The following is a 19,101-nucleotide window of genomic DNA, read 5'->3' on the forward strand; positions in this document are numbered from 1 at the left end:
TGAACAATTGTACAGAGAAATAGAGTGGGCCAGTAAATCTGAATGTCTTATAATGGGGGATTTTAACTTCCCAGATATTGACTGGAACTTATGGGTTGGTCACTCACACACCAGTCAGACTTTTGTGGATTTATTGGATGATTGTTTTCTGCAGCAGCATGTTCGAGAGGCAACCAGAGAAAGTAACACTCTTGATCTGGTTATCAGCAGTGATCATTCGTGTATTAAGAATTTGCAGATAAAGGAACCACTAGGTGGCAGTGATCACAGTGTGCTGAAGTGGGATTTACTCAAAGAGGTAACTACCGTCAGGGGTAAAGGAAAGGGTTTTTGCTTCCGTAAAGGGGAGTACAGTGGTCTCAGACAGTTTTTAAATTCTGTACAGTGGGATCAACTGACGATGTTACCAACAGTAAATTCTAAGTGGGAAGCATTCAAGGAATTAATCGTGGAAGCTACTAGACTTTATATACCGATTAAGAAATATCGTTCAAGGTTTAGGCCTAAATGGTTATCAAATGAACTAATGAGACTCGTGACAGAGAAGAAAAATGCATGGGATGCATATATTTATCAGGTGACGCAGAAGCCTGTGGCAGATATAAGCTAGTCTGTAATCAGGTCACAAAGGAGGTTCGGCAGGCGAAGGCGGATTACGAGAAATCTTTGGCAAAGGATGCTAAGAAAAACAGCAAGGATTTCTTTACTTATATAAACTCTAAAAGGAAGGGGATAAATATGATTGGTCCACTTGACATCGATGGTTCGACTGTTGATGATCCTGCTCAGATAGCAAACAAACTGAATGAGTATTTTGCATCTACATTCACACGTGAGGAATTATTACAGTTTGAAAATGGAAGAAGGTTATCAAATTGTAGCAGTGTGCTTAATGATTTTGTAATAACTGAGAGCAAAGTGGAGGAGAAATTGTTGAAGTTAAACATAAGAAAGGCACCTGGGGTGGATGGGATCTATCCAGTTATTTTAAAAGAGGCGGCAAAGCAACTAAGCAAACCCTTAGCCATAATTATGAGAGCATCCTTGGACTCAGGGGAGGTTCCCACGGACTGGAGATGTGCAAATGTGTCCCCAATTCACAAAGGTGGATCGAAGGGTGACACGAGTAATTACAGACCAGTTAGTTTAACTTCTGTTCCGGGTAAAATAATGGAGTCACTGGTTAAAGATGCATTGCAGGATCATCTAGACAAGACTGCAGCAATAATTCAAACACAGCATGGGTTTGTTAAGGGAAAGTCTTGTCTGACAAATTTGATTGGTTATTATGATGTGGTCACAAAGGAACTGGATGCAAAAAATAATTTTGATATCATATACTTGGATTTCAGGAAAGCTTTTGACACTGTTGCGCATGGAAGACTACTGTACAAATTGGAGCAGAATGGTATTAAGGGTAAGTTGCTACAATGGATAAAAGGATGGTTAAGTGGGAGAAGACAGAGGGTGGTAATCAATGGGTGCTGCTCTTCGTGGACTAATGTTATTAGTGGAGTCCCACAGGGTTCGGTGTTGGGTCCACTGTTGTTTTGTGTATTTATCAATGATATTGATGAAGGTATATCAGGCTTAATGTCGAAGTTTGCAGATGACACAAAGGTTGGCAGGGTTGTTAATGACAGTAATGGCAGTGTGCTACTGCAACAGGATCTAGATAATTTGGGCAGATGGGCTAAGAAGTGGCAACTGAAGTTCAACCTTGACAAATGCAAAGTACTGCATATGGGTAGAAGTAACCCCAGAGAAACGTACCAACTGTGTGGTACTACACTTAAGGTGGTAGAAAATGAAAAAGACCTGGGAGTAATTGTGCAGTCAGATATGAAGTTTTCTGAGCAATGCAGACAGGCTGCTAGGGCAGGTCATGGGGTTTTGTCAATGATATATAGGAATTTTGCTAGCAGGGAAAAGGAGGTGATTGTCCCTCTGTATAAGGCAATGGTCAGGCCATGCCTTGAGTACTGCGTACAGGTCTGGAGGCCTCATTTTAGGAAGGATGTAGATTTGCTTGAGCGTGTACAGAGAAGAGCAACACGATTGGTGAGGGGAATGAAGGGATCCTCTTACCAAGAGAGGCTTAAGTTCTGCAAATTGCAGTGGCTGGAGACTAGGCACCTGCGCGGTGATCTGATTGAGGTCTATAAGGCCTTGAATGGGTTGAGCACGCTGAATTCTGATGGGATCCTCCCACTTGTTCAGAATACGAACCTACGGGGACATAAGTTCAAATTAAGAAAGGACAGATGTAGAATAGATGTGCAGAAATTTGCCTTTAGCCAGCGGGTGGTTAATTGCTAGAACAAACTTCCATCTGTCGTTGTGGAAGTTGATAGGTTAAATAAATTTAAGGAGGAACTGGACAGGCATTTGGAGGGTATGGTGTGATTTTTTTTTTTTTTTTGGCTGATGCTGCATAAGCTCCTACACTTGCTTTCTTGCATCATGTGCCACTACTACTACTACTACTACTACATTTAAAAAAAAAAACACTAAAGAAATTATTTCAAGCCTCTTTTTACATCAGCGTTAGTATTGGCAAATGATGTAAAGGAGCAAGCTGTTTTTTATGAAAACCCCAAACACAAGAGGTATTAGAACCTATAGTACTTGGTACCGTGCTTGGGTTGGAAGTTGAGAAGATATAAATATTTGTTGACATTAGACTTGAACTTCGGTAGACTGTAATTTTCAGGAAATACGTATGAAGGAAGGTTGTTCCAGAAAATGACAGTTGAATGAATAAACAAGGAAGATGAAAAGTTGGTTCTGTGAGTTTGAAGTTGGACAGTAAATGGATGTTGGCGGCATGTGTTCAGACTGTTTTGAAAGAGAGAGTGGGAATTATAGAAGCCAATTCAGGAGAACAATGTCCATGAAAGTATCTGTAGAAAAGGCATGCAGCAGAAACAGTACGTTTCTGCTGCATGCCTCTAACAGAATTTCTCCACTCGCTGTCTATGAGACAGCGAGTGAAGGGATTCTGGTAGAGAGGAGTCATTAATTAACCTAACTGCCCTCTATTGAATGGAATCTAGAAGCCTGAGAGAAGTTTTGGAGGCACTGCCCCAGATGTGGGAACAATATTCCATGACAGGGCGGATTTGCGATTTATAGAGTAAACAGCTCTTTGGCAGAAAAGTAATGCCGAGAGCTAAAGAGAAAATTTTTTAAAAAATTAAAAAAACCAAGTTTTTTAGATGCAAAGGAAGCAATATTTGTAATGCGCTTTGCCAAGACAGATTAGAAGTCAGGGTAACCCCCAAAAGAGATATATCATCGTGCCTAGAAATCAAAGTGTCACCAAAGATAATAAGCATATGAGCAGAAGAGTCCTTTTTGCGAGATATAAGACATGACTGAGTTTTAGAAGGATTGAAATAAACTAAGTTGTCTTTGCCCCATTGGAGAATTACCTGGAGATTGTTATTTAAGGAATTGGTAGCAGATATTCAAGAACTTGAAGCTGATTGAGCAGAGCAAGGATTCTCAAAATGGAAAGTGGAATGCAATGTGCTATCAACGGCAAAACTATGGATAGGATTTCCAGTCAATGGAAGAAGGTCATTAATATACAAGAGGAAAAGAGTGGGGGAAAGAACTGAACCTTTGGGGACACCAGCATTAGTAGAGAAGTTAGAAGACAGAGCCACATACCATCACCCTCAGTGAGTGATCAGAGAGAAAACTGGATAACCAATTACAAACAACAGTTGGCAAACCATAAGATGGAAGTTTGTTTAGAAGACCTTCATGCCAAACACGATCGAAAGACTCTGATATGTCAAGAGCAACTGCTTGTGATTCACCGAACTTTTCCATTGAATTTGTCCATAAATGGGTAACATAAGCCAGAATATCACCAGTGGATCAACACTGATGGAATCCATACTGGCGATCGTTGATCAGATGGATGGTTTCTAGGTAGTTTAAGAGTTGGCAGTTAATTCATTTCTCCATTACTTTAGAAAGAGTAGAAGTAATTGCAATGGGATGGCAATTGGATGGGAGGGATTTGTCACCCTTTTTAGGAACTGGCTGGATATGAGCAAATTTCCAAGCAGAAGGAAAAACACCTTTGGAATAAGAATGGGAAAAAGGGCGGCAAAGAATAGGAGTAAGTTCAGGAGCACAGGTTTTGAGAACAAGTGGAGAAATACCACTAGGAGCTTTCTTAGCATCAAGATACGTCAAAGTCCTTCTGACATCCTTTTTACGGAAGACCACAGGAGGCATTGAATAGAGCTTGTTGGGAATGGTGGGAGGTGTTTTACCAAGATCATTAATACATGAGTTTGAAGAAAAATGGGATGTAGCAAGTCAGCTTTATCCTTGGCTGAAGTGACAACAGAACTATCTGGTTTTGACAGAGGTGGTCAAAAGTTGCTGTCAATAGCTTTGGCAAGAGACCAGAATGCTCGGCTACCATTAGGGCAAGAAGCAGGTTTTCTACTCTTAGCCTGTTCAAAATCTAGTTTGGACTTATTAATAAATGCTTTACAATTGTTGCGAGCTTTGGTGTAGGCAGAAAATGAAACTGAAGAATTGGAAACAAGCCAATTACAATATATATGCAATGTTCTTCTGTTGAACAGCCTTAGCACATTTATTGGAAAACCCAGGTTGAGATAAAAGACGAGATTTTAAAGTGGAGTGTGGAATAAAGGAACCAGAAGAAGAGGAACATACCGAACCAGAGGAGAATGAGCAAGAAGAAATACAAGATTTTAAAATGGAGTGTGGAATAAAGGATTCCATTCATACAAGAATAATTTCACTGACACGATCTGAGCAAACAATGACATCAGAAGTTTTGGAACAGTAATCCGACCAAGGAAAAGAAATCCCGCAGATCATCCCATTTTGCATTCTTATAAGGTCAAACAATAAGAGGTTGGGAATAGCCATGAGATAAAGGCTCCATTGGAGAAGAGACAATCACCAAGTTTTGATCTGAAGTGCCTAAAGACCCACTCATTTCGACAGTGTACTTAGGAGGGTTGTTTGTGAGAAAAAGATCAAGTGTGTTGGCTGTATGGTTAGGATTGTCAGGTATTCTTGTAGGTAAATGAACAATCTGTGCAAGGTCATTAGTAATTGCAAAAGCCTCAGCATCTCGACCAGCTGAGTCTGTGTGACTAGAAAACAGAAGCCAGAGTTGGAGTTGTGAACATTAAAATCACCAAGGAAAATTACCTCACTGTTAAAGAAAGTTGGACTGGAGAAAGTCAAGTTGCAAAGAGAGGAAGTCAAAGAGCTCCAAGTGATTAGTGGAGTTAGGAGAATGGTAGAGACAACTGATGAATTTGACACAATGAGGTAGAGAGATTTTAAGCCAGAGAAGATTGAAAAGAGGAGATTCCAAATTACCAAGTCTATGACAGGGAATATTGGAACAGACATATGCACAAGTACCACCTTTGAGGCAAAAGGAATCATACAGTGAATAATTTGGGCAACTGAGATGAGCAGTAGTTGAATCAACTGATAACTGTGATTCTGTCAGAAAAAGTACATGGGGTTTGGCAGACTGCAAGTGGAAATGGACATCGTTGAGATTAGAAATGAGACCACGTATATTTGTGAAATGAATTAGGAAGTCCTTGGGAGGTTTAAATCTTTTTGCAGATAAGCTTACTCTATTAGTTTGACAATTCATGGTGTATTCAATAGTAAGAAAAAGTGGGGGGGGGGAGGACATGCTGTATGAAGTAATGAAATTTTTGGACAGGGCATACACATGGTAAGAATGTACCCAGATCCTTGACATAACGTGGCCTCGAGCTTATATAGCGTCAACCAAAAATTCGAAAATCACCAGTCCATTCCCTCTAATAACTTGTCTCATTTTTAAATTTATTCAAACTATCCGCTTTCACAACACCACGTGGAAGTTTGTTCCAACTAGCAATGACCTGCTGACTAAAGGCAAATTTCCACAATTTTTTCTTGTTTTCCTCACTAATCTTGTTGCTCTTCTCTGCAGGCCTATTTCAAAGATGCACATTTTTCGTAAAATGAGGCTTCCAGACCAATAGCATTACTCAAGATGTGGGTACCAGTTGCCTTATACAGTGGAATAATTACCTCTTTATTCCTGTTGGCAAAATTATTGCATATCGTTGGCAAAACCCTATGAGCTGCCCAAGCAGCCCATCTACCTTGCTCAGGGAACTTCATGTCTAACTGTACAATTACACCTAGGTCTTTATCGTCCCCTACTACCCTGAGTGTGGTACCACATAGTGGGTATGCTATTTTGGGATTACTGTTATCCACGTGCAGTACCTTCCAATTATCAATGTTAAACTTAAATGCCACTTCTCAGCTCACTGTCTAATTTTTCTAGGTCTTGCTTCAGTAGCATACCTTGATTACTGTCATTAACCACCATGCTAACCTTTGTATCATCTGCAAACTTAGACATTAACCTGATATGCCTTCATTAATATCATTAATAAATATAGAAAAGAAGAATGGGCTTAGCACTGAAACCTGGTGAAGTCCACTGATAACAGTAGTACAAGAAGAGTGATGCTAATTGATAATTACTTTGTCATCTCCCACTCTGTTATTGTGTCATAATATCCAATTAGACTAGTCAGCCAAAGCTTCCCTTTCACAAATCCACAATGCAAGTCCTATATAACTGCATTCCTGTCTAGAGGGTCCTGTATTACTTCTTTAAGCAGAAACTCTTTTATTTTTCCTGGAATAGAAGTCAAGCTTAGTTTTCCCTCCTTTGGAATTTGTGGAAACATCACATCTCCAATCCATAGGGATTGGAGTTGAAAGATGCATGTCTAAACACTAAGGTTCTTAGACTATAAGATGACTGAACAAATGCAACAAACAATTCAAAACAACTAGCTGAAACACATTGTTTATCAAGTAAAATGAGATAAAAGGAAACTGAACTTGTTTAAATATACTTCGAGGTTTGTTGTTGTCATTTTTCTAGTAAGGACACCAAATGGAAGCCTAAACTAGTGAAAGTGATATTAAAGCCTCATTTGTGAGTTGGAAGCACAGAATTTTGGCAAATGTTTAATAGCCTGCAAGATCCTCAGCCTGTACCTTCGTGCTGGTGGAACTGATAGTACCCCTGGGTGTATACACTGATGAGCCAAAACATTATGACCAGCGAGTCGTTATGCAAATCGAAGCAACTGCAGGTGAACTATGGCACATGCACGGGTTGGGAAATGGTATAAAAAACACCTGATACTGAGCTACGTTAATCAGTGTTACTCTTGTTCTTCAGATGGGAAAAGAAGTGGACTTAAGTGAGTTTGGCAAAGGCCAAATTGTAATGGCCAGACGACTGGGTCAGAGCATATCCAAAACAGCACGGCTGGTGGGGTGCTCACGGTCAGCTGTGGTTAGTACCTACCGAAAGTGGTCCGAGGAGGGGAAACCCACAAACTGCAGGCGAGGTGTTGGACGATCACGGCTCATTGATGCTGAGGTGAGCGAAGGCTCTCCTAGATGGTGCATGGCAACAGAAGGGCTACTGTGGCGTGACTCACCGGTAATTGGAATGCTGGAGATGGGAGTAATATGTCACAACACACACAGTATGTCGAACTCTGCTGAAAATGGGGCTGCATAGCCACAGGCCGCTCCGAGTGCCCATGCTAACCATGGTTCACAAGCAACAGCACCTACAATAGGCATGTGAGCATTGAAACTGGAGCTTGAGTGATTGGAAGAAGGTCATCTGGTCCGATGAATCACGTTTCCTGTTGCACCACGTGGACGGCAGGGTACGTGTGTGTTGTTTACCTGAGGAAGTGATGGTGCCCAGATGCACCATGGGACAAAAACAAGCCGGTGGCAGCAGTGTCATGCTTTTGGCGATGTTCTGCTGGGATACCCTGGGTCCAGTCATCCATGTGCCGGGCACTCTGACATCTACCACTTACCTAAACATCATTGCTGACCAGGTATACCCTTTCATGGCAACGGTCCCCCCCCTCTGGTGGTGCCATCTTTCAGCATTGTAATGTGCAATGCCACACCGCCCAGATTGTTCAAGACTGGTTCACGGAATATGAAGAAGACAAAGATATTGCCCTGGCCTCTAAATTCCCCAGACATCAATCCCATCGAGCATCTGTGGTTTGTATTGGAACAGCAACTCTGATCTGCGGCGTCTCAACCACGGACCTTACACAGAGTTAAAGGATCTGCTGGTTATGTGTTGGTACCAGATACCACATGACACATTTAAAAATCTTGTAGTGTCCATTCCTCGCCAGGTACGTGCTGTTTTCGCTGCATGTGGAGGACCAACATCATATTAGATAGGTGGTCATAATGTTTTGGCTCTTCAGTGTATATATATATATATATCCCATGTGCAAAAATACGATGAATGCCTAATATACAGCAGGAACTCATCCAGGTGTGAATCAACATAAGCAGAGACTGAAGATAGCATTCACACTACACCAAGGCCAAAAATTTATATTAGGCATATATTAGGTGACAGATGTTTCATCGTAACCATTAAATTGCATAATTAAGTTTTGAAGTTGCCTAAACTAAGCGTGACTGCTACACTAGACTTACTAACTGAAAAGACAACAGTCTTGTCAGTTAGTAAGCCTAGTGTGGAGACGTGACTTCTCTCTGTGGAGACGTGACTCTCTTTTTTACATCTCCACACCGACAAGACTGTTGTCTTGTCGGTATGGAGATGTAAAAAAGAGAGAAATTAATGGAAAATGGCTGAACTTTATTGCACTTGACTCACAACTCGAACTTGAATATCACCTCCATCAATATTTCAGACTTCCACGTACCAACCTTAGATATCATTAGATATTCTTAACAAACCTTACTTTTTTTTTTTTTTTTTTGGCCAGTGCATCAAAAGTCTGTGGTTTCCTTACACTATTTGGTTAATACTAATAGAAATCTCATGACCATTTATTTTTATTACATTTCAATTCAAAACACAAGCCTGCCACTGATTTTTAACATTATAGTACTTACTTTTTCCATTGGAAACCTAAACACAGCCGCCTTCCATCGTATCTTCACTGGTATAGTAGGCATTGAATAATCACTCAAACAGAGTTCTTCATCGGAAGAAGCTGATTTTTTCTCACAAAGCTCTATAAAAAGCTTTTTCTTCTCGTCTAATTCCCTGGAGAATATTATTTTTAAATAAAATTATCTTGTATTATAACCAATTAAAGATATATAATTCTGAAATATTATCAAATTAGAAATCCTTTCAGTCTCCATCAAGTAACATTTACGAATACAGTTAATTCAAAGGCAGGCACTTGCTGTTATTATAACAAAAGGCCTTGCAAGTACAGTCCAATATGGACCTTTGTGGGAAACTTCACCAAAAGTAGAAAATTTCAAAAGCTGTCATTGTCAAAGGTCTGATCTGACGTTGATAAGCTACCTGAATGTAAGCTACAAACCATCTGAGGACGACTAAAAGCAATTTTTTATGAACAAGAAATGGACAAAAATTGTTTAAATGATAACCTACTAAGATTAGGAAATGAGGAGGTACATTGTTGTTAGTATCCTTCTTTCATTTACCAGCAGATGGCTTTATATGAAGAACTAGATAAACTGTTAGAAGTTTAGAGGACAAGTGAAACGGGAGGGGTTAGTTTTTTTTTTTTTTTTGCTGATGCTATATAAACTTGCTTTCTTTCATCATTTGCCACTACTACTTAGTAATAATAAAAATATCATCTTGTCTGTCTCTCTGTAGTCAGGATAACAAGGTCTATGTGATATCATGTTAAGGTCCACAGTTGCTCTTTTTCACCACCGGAGCGAGCACTCATGCCTTGATTTCAGCTCTATCATGTGAAGGTAGGCATAGAGCCACCTAGTGACCAGGCAAAATTAGTAGGATTAAATTATAAAGATGGATTTTTTTCTAAGATTTAGCCTAATTTCCTTTAGGCAGTATGAGAGATAATAGAGAAACTTTTTATAAAACTTTATACATTTATATAAAACTTTATACATTTATATAAAACTTTATACATTTATATAAAGCCTCAACTGAAGATAAGAATTCTTGGCACCCTATGCCATCAAAAATGTACTACTAACACCAGAAATCTCCACTAGAGTGGACCAGTTAACACACACTGAATTGACTGCAGACCACTGTTCCAGAATATGCTAAGATGCAAAAATGCTGTATGCAGATTTGCATTTCATTTAACTGAAATTTAATAACCTACAGCATTTCAATATAATTGATAACTGTGATAATATCTGGAAAGTACCAGAAACTAAATACAGTCATCCCTGATTTGCACAGGGGTTATGTTCTGGGAAAATACTGCGCAGTGAAAATCCGCGCAATGTGAAACGTAGTTTATATGACATAATGAGGGTTCCGTACCTGTAAACAAAAAAAAAAAAAAAAAAATTTAAATAGAAAAAAATTGTCTTCATTCGGTAAGAAAAAAAATCAGAAACATGTCCATAAAATTAATCTTGCTAATACTTGCCTCTAGATTTTTAATCTAAATTCATTGTTTCTTCATCGCTGTTTTCCTGTGATAAACTTGCAACAGTATCCGGCACTTTTTTTGAAAAAAATTAGTTAAAATTGTTTGCTTAGAAGCACACTGTTTTTTCTCTATAAATTTCTTCATAAGGAACTAAAGCTAATGATAAAGATCTGTGAAAATTTAAACTCCTCTCAACCATATCCAGAGCTTCTTGGCTAAGCTGATTTGCAAGTCTTAAAAACTCAGCTAGTCTCTTCGAGGTCAAATTTTTGTGTGCATCTTCTTCATTTTTATCATTTTTGTCATCATCTTTTTCACATTGCGAAAAAATATTGTCTTCTGATAATTGTTCTCTATGAGACTCAAGGACTGCTGTGATATCTGCTGGTTCCAGTTCTTCAAATCCTTCTCCGCTTATCATTTTGTCAAATCTCACAATCTCAACTTCTTCCAGCATTTCGACCGTGGCTTCTTTAGTGCAGCTTTGTGGCCACAGCTTTTTACACACTGCATTCATTGTTGAGTTCTTAACTTTACCCCACGCGAATTCAATATTTTTTACAGCATCAAGAATGTTATAATTCCACCGATAATATTGAATTGAAAGACTGCCTATTCCATCAGTAGCTTCTACCAATTGTAAAAAAGATCTTAGGTAATAAAGTTTAAAGGAAGCTATAATACCTTGGTCCATCAGCTGAATTAATGAACTTGTATTTGCTGTAAGAAAGGCAACTTTCACATTTGGGTGCAGATCAGGCAAATGTGCAGGATGACTGGGCGCATTGTCAAGAATGAGCAAGATTATGAATGGTATGTTCTTCTTCAGGCAATATTTTTTTTGTTCTGACGCAAAAGCAATTTAAAAACCAATCCTTGAAGATTTTAGCTGTCATCAAGGCTCTTTTGCTCAATTTCCAATGAACTGGTAAGGAGCTTTTTGATATTCCTTTAAAAGCATGTGGATTTTCCGATATAAATTAGCAGCAGTTTACACTTAAAAGTCACCCTCTGCATTGCCACATAACAAAAGTGTTAACCTATCTTTTGCAGCTTTGAAACCTGGGGCAGTTTTCTCTTCTTTTGAAATGAATCTTCAAGCTTGGCATACACTTCCAAAATAAGCCAGTCTCATCAGCATTAAACACTTGACTTGCTAGTAGCCCTCAGTTGCAATAACATCCTTGAAAGTTTTTGGATACAAAGAAACAGATTCCGTACTTTCACTGGCTGCTTCACCTGTTAATTTTTGATTGTGAAGACTGACACTTTTTAAAATTTTCAAACCAACCCTTACTGGCCTGAAAGATGTCTGCATTTGATGGACTGGCTTCTTCTTGTAAGCGATTAAAAATTTGCAGAGCTTTGGTGTGAATAATATCTGAATTAAGAGGCATTCTCTTTTGATTACAATCTTCTATCCAGAAAGTAATTTTTCAGTTTTCTCTATTAACGGATTTCTCACTTTTGTAGTGCTTTTTGCAGCCAATGATGTGGAACAGATAACTGAACTTTTAATTTTCTCAGCATTTTCCCTTAATTTGTCGAATGCTAGATTCATTTATGCTGTATTTCTTGGCCATTGTAACAACCACTTCACCATTTTCTAACTACTTAACAATTTTTAATTTTTCCTCTAAATTAAAAAAAAAAAATTTTTTGTTGTAGTTTTCTTCATTTTATGTGCTAATTAAACACACACACACACACACACACACTTTATATAGACAAGAAATTAAAAAGAATACAATGATATAAACCAGTAAAACGTATTTAATATATAGATAACACAATAAAATACAATAGAAGCTTTCAAGACAGTCGCATCTCTTTATCAACTAATTTGACTAAATTTTGAATACAACATCGCCGTAGTAGCCAACATCGCCATGGAAGATTTGGAGGAGCAGATACTCCTGAACTCACCTGTGCCTATTACAACATGGTACAGATACACTGACGATATTTTCACTGTAATCCCACGTGGCTCTAAAACAGCATTACTGGAACACCACAATTCCCTATCTAATTTCATCCAGTGTACCCTACAGTTAGAAGTCAACGAGTCACTTCCTGGATGTCTTAATGCAGTGCATAGGCCCATGTCTAGAGACTTCGGTATACCGTAAACCTATGTGGTGCAGACAATTTACAAACTATAGATCCGGCCATGCACCCAATCTCAACAGCACTGCCAGCACTCTATTCTCCAGGGCTTGGAGCCATTCCAGCACTGAATCAATTATACACAGTGAGATCTCTTGTGTGAAGCCAGACCTAACCAAATGTGGCTATCCAACGCACATGCTAGACAGGTGCCTATTACAAGCACAGGAACTCGCAGCCCACCCAAGACCCCCAAACGAGGACAATACACCAACTGCCTACATTCCATACTATCAAGGTGTGTCAGGACGGATCTCAAGAATCCTCAGAGATTACCACATCAAATGCGTACAATTACCATGCAGAAACCTACGTTCTCTTATCTCCAGTGTGAAGACCCCTGTCACACCTCTCTTACGCAGCAATGTAATATACTGCATCACCTGCAGAGACTGACAGCTGCTACATCGGTGAGACATCAAGACGTCTTCAAGATCGCCTTACGGAGCACGAGAGAGCAATCCGCCTTGCTGAGATGGACCAGTCTGCAGTCGCAGAGCATTTTTCAATCGCAAGCGTGACTGCGAAATAGTAGACCACTCATGACACTTTCGCCACCGCCTATGGCTAAAGTCACTTGCCATGTTGAACAATCCGAAGGCCATAAACCGCTGCAAAGGCATGATATTGCATCCCATCCTAGAGACAACCATTTTACAACTCAACAAGCAGTGGAGTAAAACAGCGCATGTCCGTGCGACAACAATATCAAGGGGAAGTCTTGCCTGGCCAATTTGATTGGATACTATGATGCAGTCACAAAACAACTGGATGCAGGGAATAACTTGGATATTATATATTTGGATCTTAGAAAGGCTTTTGATACTGTTGCACATGGAAGACTGCTGCACAAATTGGAGCAGTGTGGCACTGGAGGCAAATTGCTGCTATGGATAAAGGGGTGGTTGAGGGGGAGAAGACAGAGAGTGGTAACCAATGGACACTGCTCATCGTGGACTAATGTTATTAGTGGAGTCCCTCAGGGTTCAGTGTTGGGTCCATTATTGTTTTTTGTATTTATAAATGATATTGATGATGGTATATCAAGCTTAATGCCCAAGTTTGCAGACGATATGAAGGGTGGCAGGGTTGTCAAGGACACTACTGACACTATGCTGCTGCAACAAGATCTGGAAAGGTTGAGCAGATGGGCTGAGAGGTGGCAAATTAAGTTTAACATTGACAAATGTAAAATACTAAATATGGGAAACAGCAACCCCAGAGCAACATATCAACTCTGTGGTACTACACGGACAGTGGTAGAGAATGAAAGGGACCTGGGGGGTGGTTGTGCAGGCAGATATGAAGTTCTCTGAGCAGTGCAGACAGGCTGCAAGAGTAGCTCATGGTGCATTGTCAATGATATATAGGAATTTTTCTAGCAGGGATAAGGAGATGATTATTCCCTTGTATAAGGCAATGGTCAGGCCACATTATACTGGTATAATGTGGCCTCATTTCAAGAAGGATGTAGAGCTGCTGGAACGAGTACAGAGAAGGGCAACAAGATTAGTGAATGGAACAAAGGGGTGCTCTTACGAAGAAAGGCTTAAGTTTTGCAAATTACAGTGTCTGGAGACTAGACACTAGCGAGGTGATCTGATAGAGGTGTATAAAGCCTTGAATGGTTTGAGCATGCTCAATGCTGATGGGAGTCTTCCTCTTGCTCAGAATAATCACCTGAGAGGGATTAAATTCAAATTGAGGAAAGACAGATGTAGGATCATCATCATCAGCCATTTTCAATCCACTGCAGGATGAAGGCCTCTCCAGCAACTTTCCAGTTCCTTCTGTTTTGAGCACTGGCCATCCATTTACTACTCGAAAACTCGTGAATTTCATCTATCCATCTCCGCCTTTGTCTTCCAGGTTTTCTTCTAGCTCCTCTTGGGTACCATTCTGTTATTTTCTTAGTCCATCTGTCATCATGTCTTCGAGCTATGTGTCCTGCCCAAGACCATTTTAGTTCTTTAGTTTTGATAAGAATGTCCTTTACTTGAGTTTGCTGCCTAATCCATGTGTTTCTCTTCTTATCTAACAGTCTGATTCCCAATATGATTCGTTCCATTCTTCGCTGTGTAGTTCTCAGCTTCTCTTCCATTCTTTTGGTGAGTGCCCAAGTTTCACTTCCATAAGTCATGGTGGGGAGTATACATTGATTCATTATTTTACGTTTCAGACAAACTGGGATATTGCTCTTCAGTATGTGACTATATTTCCTGAATGCTATCCATCCAAAATTTATTCTTCTCTTGACTTCCAGCCATTTATCATTATTACAGCTAATAACTTGTCCCAGATAAGTATATGACTCCACGTTTTCAATTACTCCTCCGTCAATCATTATTTCCCTTTCCGTGGCATACTTGTTCATCATTACTTTTGTTTTAGCCATATTCATCTTTAGTCCAAAATCCTTACTAACTGTGCATAACTGATTAAGATTTTCCTCTAATTCTTTGGGATCGTGGCTTATGACCACAATGTCATCTGCAAATCGTAAATGGTTTAGGTACTCTCCGTTCACATTGACTCCTTTCTGCGACCAGTCTAATCTTCTGAAAGCTTCTTCAAGGGCAGCAGTAAACAGCTTCGGAGATATTGTGTCTCCCTGTTGAACTCCTTTCTCGATTTTAAATTTGCTACTGTCTTTGTCTAGTCTAATAAAGGATGTAGCACTCTCATATATTTTCTTCAAAATCATAATATATGGAGTATCTATGCCTTGTCTTTCCAGTGCCCGAAACATTGCCTTATGCTGTATGGAGTCAAATGCCTTTTCATAATCCACAAATGCCAGGCATAATGGTGTTTTATATTCATTTGCTTTCTCCATTAGCTGTGATATTACGTGAAGGTGATCCATAGTTGAGAATCCTGTCCTAAAGCCAGCTTGCTCTTTCGGTTGATTCTCATCAAGTATTCTTTCTAATCTGTTAGTAATGACCCTTGTGAACAACTTGTAGATATGGGATAACAAGCTGGTCTATAATTTCCAATTTCTGATTTATCTCCTTTCTTATGCAGCAAAACTATGATTGCATTATTCCACTGCTTAGGCATCACACCTTTTCTAATGCACTTTGTGAAGAGCCTTGCCAGTTTTTGTGTTATGTCTCTTCCTCCCAATTTTAACAACTCTACAGTAACTTCATCTTCCCCTGGGGCTTTCCGATTCTTCATTTTCTTCAATGCATGTTCTACCTCATCAGGAAGAATATCGGGTATGTCGTATGTGTTGCTACTTTGCAATCCATCTTCCCCACTGCTGGTATCATTCCCTCGCTCCTTGTATAATTCTCTATAGTAGTCTTCTGCTATTTGAATTATGCCTTCTCTCCTGTTTATAAGTACACCATCGCTATTCTTCAGTTTCAGTATCATCTGTCTTTCTGTATTACTGCTCATGGCTGCTGATTTAAATCCTTTGTTTTCCCTTAATGCTTGTTCTACTTTTCTTGTGTTAAATCTTCTTATGTCCTCTCTGAGTCTCTTTCTAATGGCTTTGCATAACTCAGTATACTCAATTTTCTCCCTGTCAGTGTTTTTCTTGCTCTTCATTTGTCGTCTTTGGTTCATCATGACAAGTGTTTCTTGACTAATTTTTTCTTCTTTGGATTTCTGTTTTCCTATAGGTTTCTTGGGCTTTATCACTTTCAGAAAGTTGTAATATTCCTCGTCGATATCTTGGTCCTGAGCAGTCTGCAGAAGCTCAAACTTGTTCTTAAGTTCCAGTACATACTGCTTTTTCTCCTCCTCTGTTATCTCAAAGATCTTTGTATTATTTACTCGAGTCAGTTTTTTCCTTTCCTTTCCTACATCTATATCAAGTGTACATCTTACCATTCTGTGATCACTTCCAACATTTACCTTATTCAGGACGGTAACATCATTCACAATATATCTTCTGTTAGTGAGGATGAAGTCGATGTAGGATAGACATGTAGAAATTTGCCTTAGCCAGTGGGTGGTTGGTTGGTGGAACAGACTTCCATCCCTTGTCGTGGAAGTTGATAGCCTAAATAAGTTTAAGGCTCAGGTATTTCGAAAGAACAGAGGGATGAAGTGGAAGTGGTTTTTTTTTTTTTTTTTTTTTTTTTTTGGCTAATGCTGCATAAGCTTGCTTTCTTGCATCAAATGCCTCTACTAATGCTAATGCTGTTCAACATAAGAATGTTGCATATCATAATTGACTTGCATCCAAATATCCAGGCTCATTTTCTGACTACAATGGGGCTTGCAACAACTGTAGCTATTAATTACTGCAAACTAGATTTTGAGCGAGGCTAAGAGTAGAAAACTTACTTCTTGTCCAAATGGCATTTGAACATTCTGGTTTCTTGCAAAAGCTATTGGCCGCAACTCTTGCCCAACTATACTTCTACCTCTGTTATAACCTGGAACAGACTTCCATCCCTTGTCATGGAAGTTGATAGCCTAAATAAGTTTAAGGCTCAGCTGGACAGGTATTTCGAACGAACAGAGGGGTGAAGTGGAAGTGTTTTTTTTTTTTTTTTTTTTTTTGGCTGATGCTGCATAAGCTTGCTTTCTTGCATCAAATGCCTCTACTAATGCTAATGCTAATAGGAAACCAGCTTGAATGAATAACGTGCCTCACTGCACGCACGGCTATATCCGTTGTATTCAAAATTTAGTCAAATTAGTTGATAAAGAGACGCGACTGTCTCAAAAGCTTCTATTGTATTTTATTGTGTTATCTATATATTAAATATGTTTTACTGGTTTATATCATTGTATTCTTTTTAACCATGGACCACAGTACACCACGCCCATTTGTCATAATAGACAAGAAATATTAAATCAGCAAAAGCAATGTTTACTGATGAAAACACTTTACGTTGCGCGAATCAGAAAAAGATTGTGTGAACAGCTAACATAGGATAACTGATGAAGAGGGTTCCCCAATGAGGAAGTTGTTTTGAAAATAACCGGACAAACACACCACCATTTAATGCTATGTTTGGTTATAGGAATCAGTCTTGAACAACTTTGTGATATTTTTCTAAAGCACATTTCTGGAGATCATGACCATAAAACAATAAAAACAATTTGCACTTTCTGGTTTATTGGGCTTTTCTGTTAGTGCAATCTAATTATAAACGGGTAGTAAAATCAATCTTATTGCATTTGAAATAATACCGACAGCTGGAATTCTACGTTATTATGGTAAAATGTTTTTCTTCAATGAAATCTTCAAACAAAAACTAAAATAAATTTTCAAAATCTGCTCTTGGTACCTATTTTTGAATCTTCGTAAACAAAAATTGCAGAAGTAGTGAAACTCACCGCACAATCTAAAATCTAAAATTTTGGTAGTAAATACCTGACCATGCAATATCGAAATCGTGCAAATCAAGGGATCACTGTATTACTGCAAAATTCAGTAACAGCTCAGAAAATTTAACTCAGGGTGGGGGTGCCATACTCATATAGCAGATTGTCATTATACCAAATTTATATATTTGAAGTACATAAAGGCCTGGAAATTAAAAAATTCTGTTATATATCCATTTCTTACTTCCACTGGCAATGTGTTACCAATCTAATAACAGTGAATTCAAAATTTATATTACTGGTTCTCAACGAACTTCCCCCCTCACACCAGCCAAGAAAATTTTCCTCAATGGAAGACATAGCAGATTGTCACTATACCAAGTTTATATACGAAATACATAAAAGCCAAGCTTAAGAAACTGAGAAATTCTGTTAAATATTTAGCATTAGCATTAACAGAGGCATTCGATTCAAGAAAGCAAGCTTATGCAGCATCAGCCAAAAAACACCCAATTTCACCCCTCCATTCAATCCAAATACCTGTCCAGCTTAGCCTTAAATTTATTTAGGCTATCAACTTCCACAACAAAAGATGGAAGTCTGTTCCACCAATCAACTACCCGCTGGCTAAAGGCAAACTTCCGCACATCTATCTTACAACTGTCTTTCCTCAATTTGAATTTATGCCCTCTCAGGTGATTATTCTGAGAAGAGGAAGAACCTCATCAGCATTAAGCATGCTCAAACCATTCAAGGCTTTATACACCTCAATCAGATCGCCTCGCAGTAAGAAATATTAATTTCTTACTTCCACTTACAACATATTGCCAATCTAATAACAGTGAACTCACTATCTAAACTACAGATTCTCAACAGGTTATCTCATGCTTACCCACCCAAACTCCTAAAACCGCCAAAAACTTCCCTCTCTGGATACTTTAAGGGTTTTATTTCAAGAGTTTTTATTAAAAATTAGTAAAATATTTATTTAAATAAGATTGTCCTTCATATTGAATAATGTATTACAAAAATTTTTGCAATAATGTAATTGCAACAACTGCATTAAAGCAGTTGGTTTTAATACCAATGTGCACTGGCTGCATTTAATTTTGAACAT

At 38.8% G+C, this 19,101-nt stretch overlaps 1 protein-coding gene across 1 annotated transcript in view; it reads right to left on the reverse strand.

Annotated features, from left to right (window-relative positions):
- LOC150090217 (uncharacterized) overlaps nt 1-19,101 on the reverse strand; it is an 86,854-nt gene that overhangs the window by 39,338 nt on the left and 28,415 nt on the right. The window contains exons 5-6 of the mRNA XM_090390208.1: nt 9,019-9,172; nt 6,180-6,306 (exon numbers count right to left, since the gene is read on the reverse strand). Of these exons, the coding sequence (XP_090246334.1) occupies nt 6,180-6,306; nt 9,019-9,172 (281 nt within the window). The remainder of the gene's footprint in view (nt 1-6,179; nt 6,307-9,018; nt 9,173-19,101) is intronic.

The sequence above is a fragment of the Mastigoproctus giganteus genome, chromosome 2, assembly GCF_048544385.1.
Source record: "Mastigoproctus giganteus isolate SK-2022 chromosome 2, ASM4854438v1, whole genome shotgun sequence".
Taxonomy (NCBI): Eukaryota; Metazoa; Arthropoda; class Arachnida; order Uropygi; family Thelyphonidae; genus Mastigoproctus; species Mastigoproctus giganteus.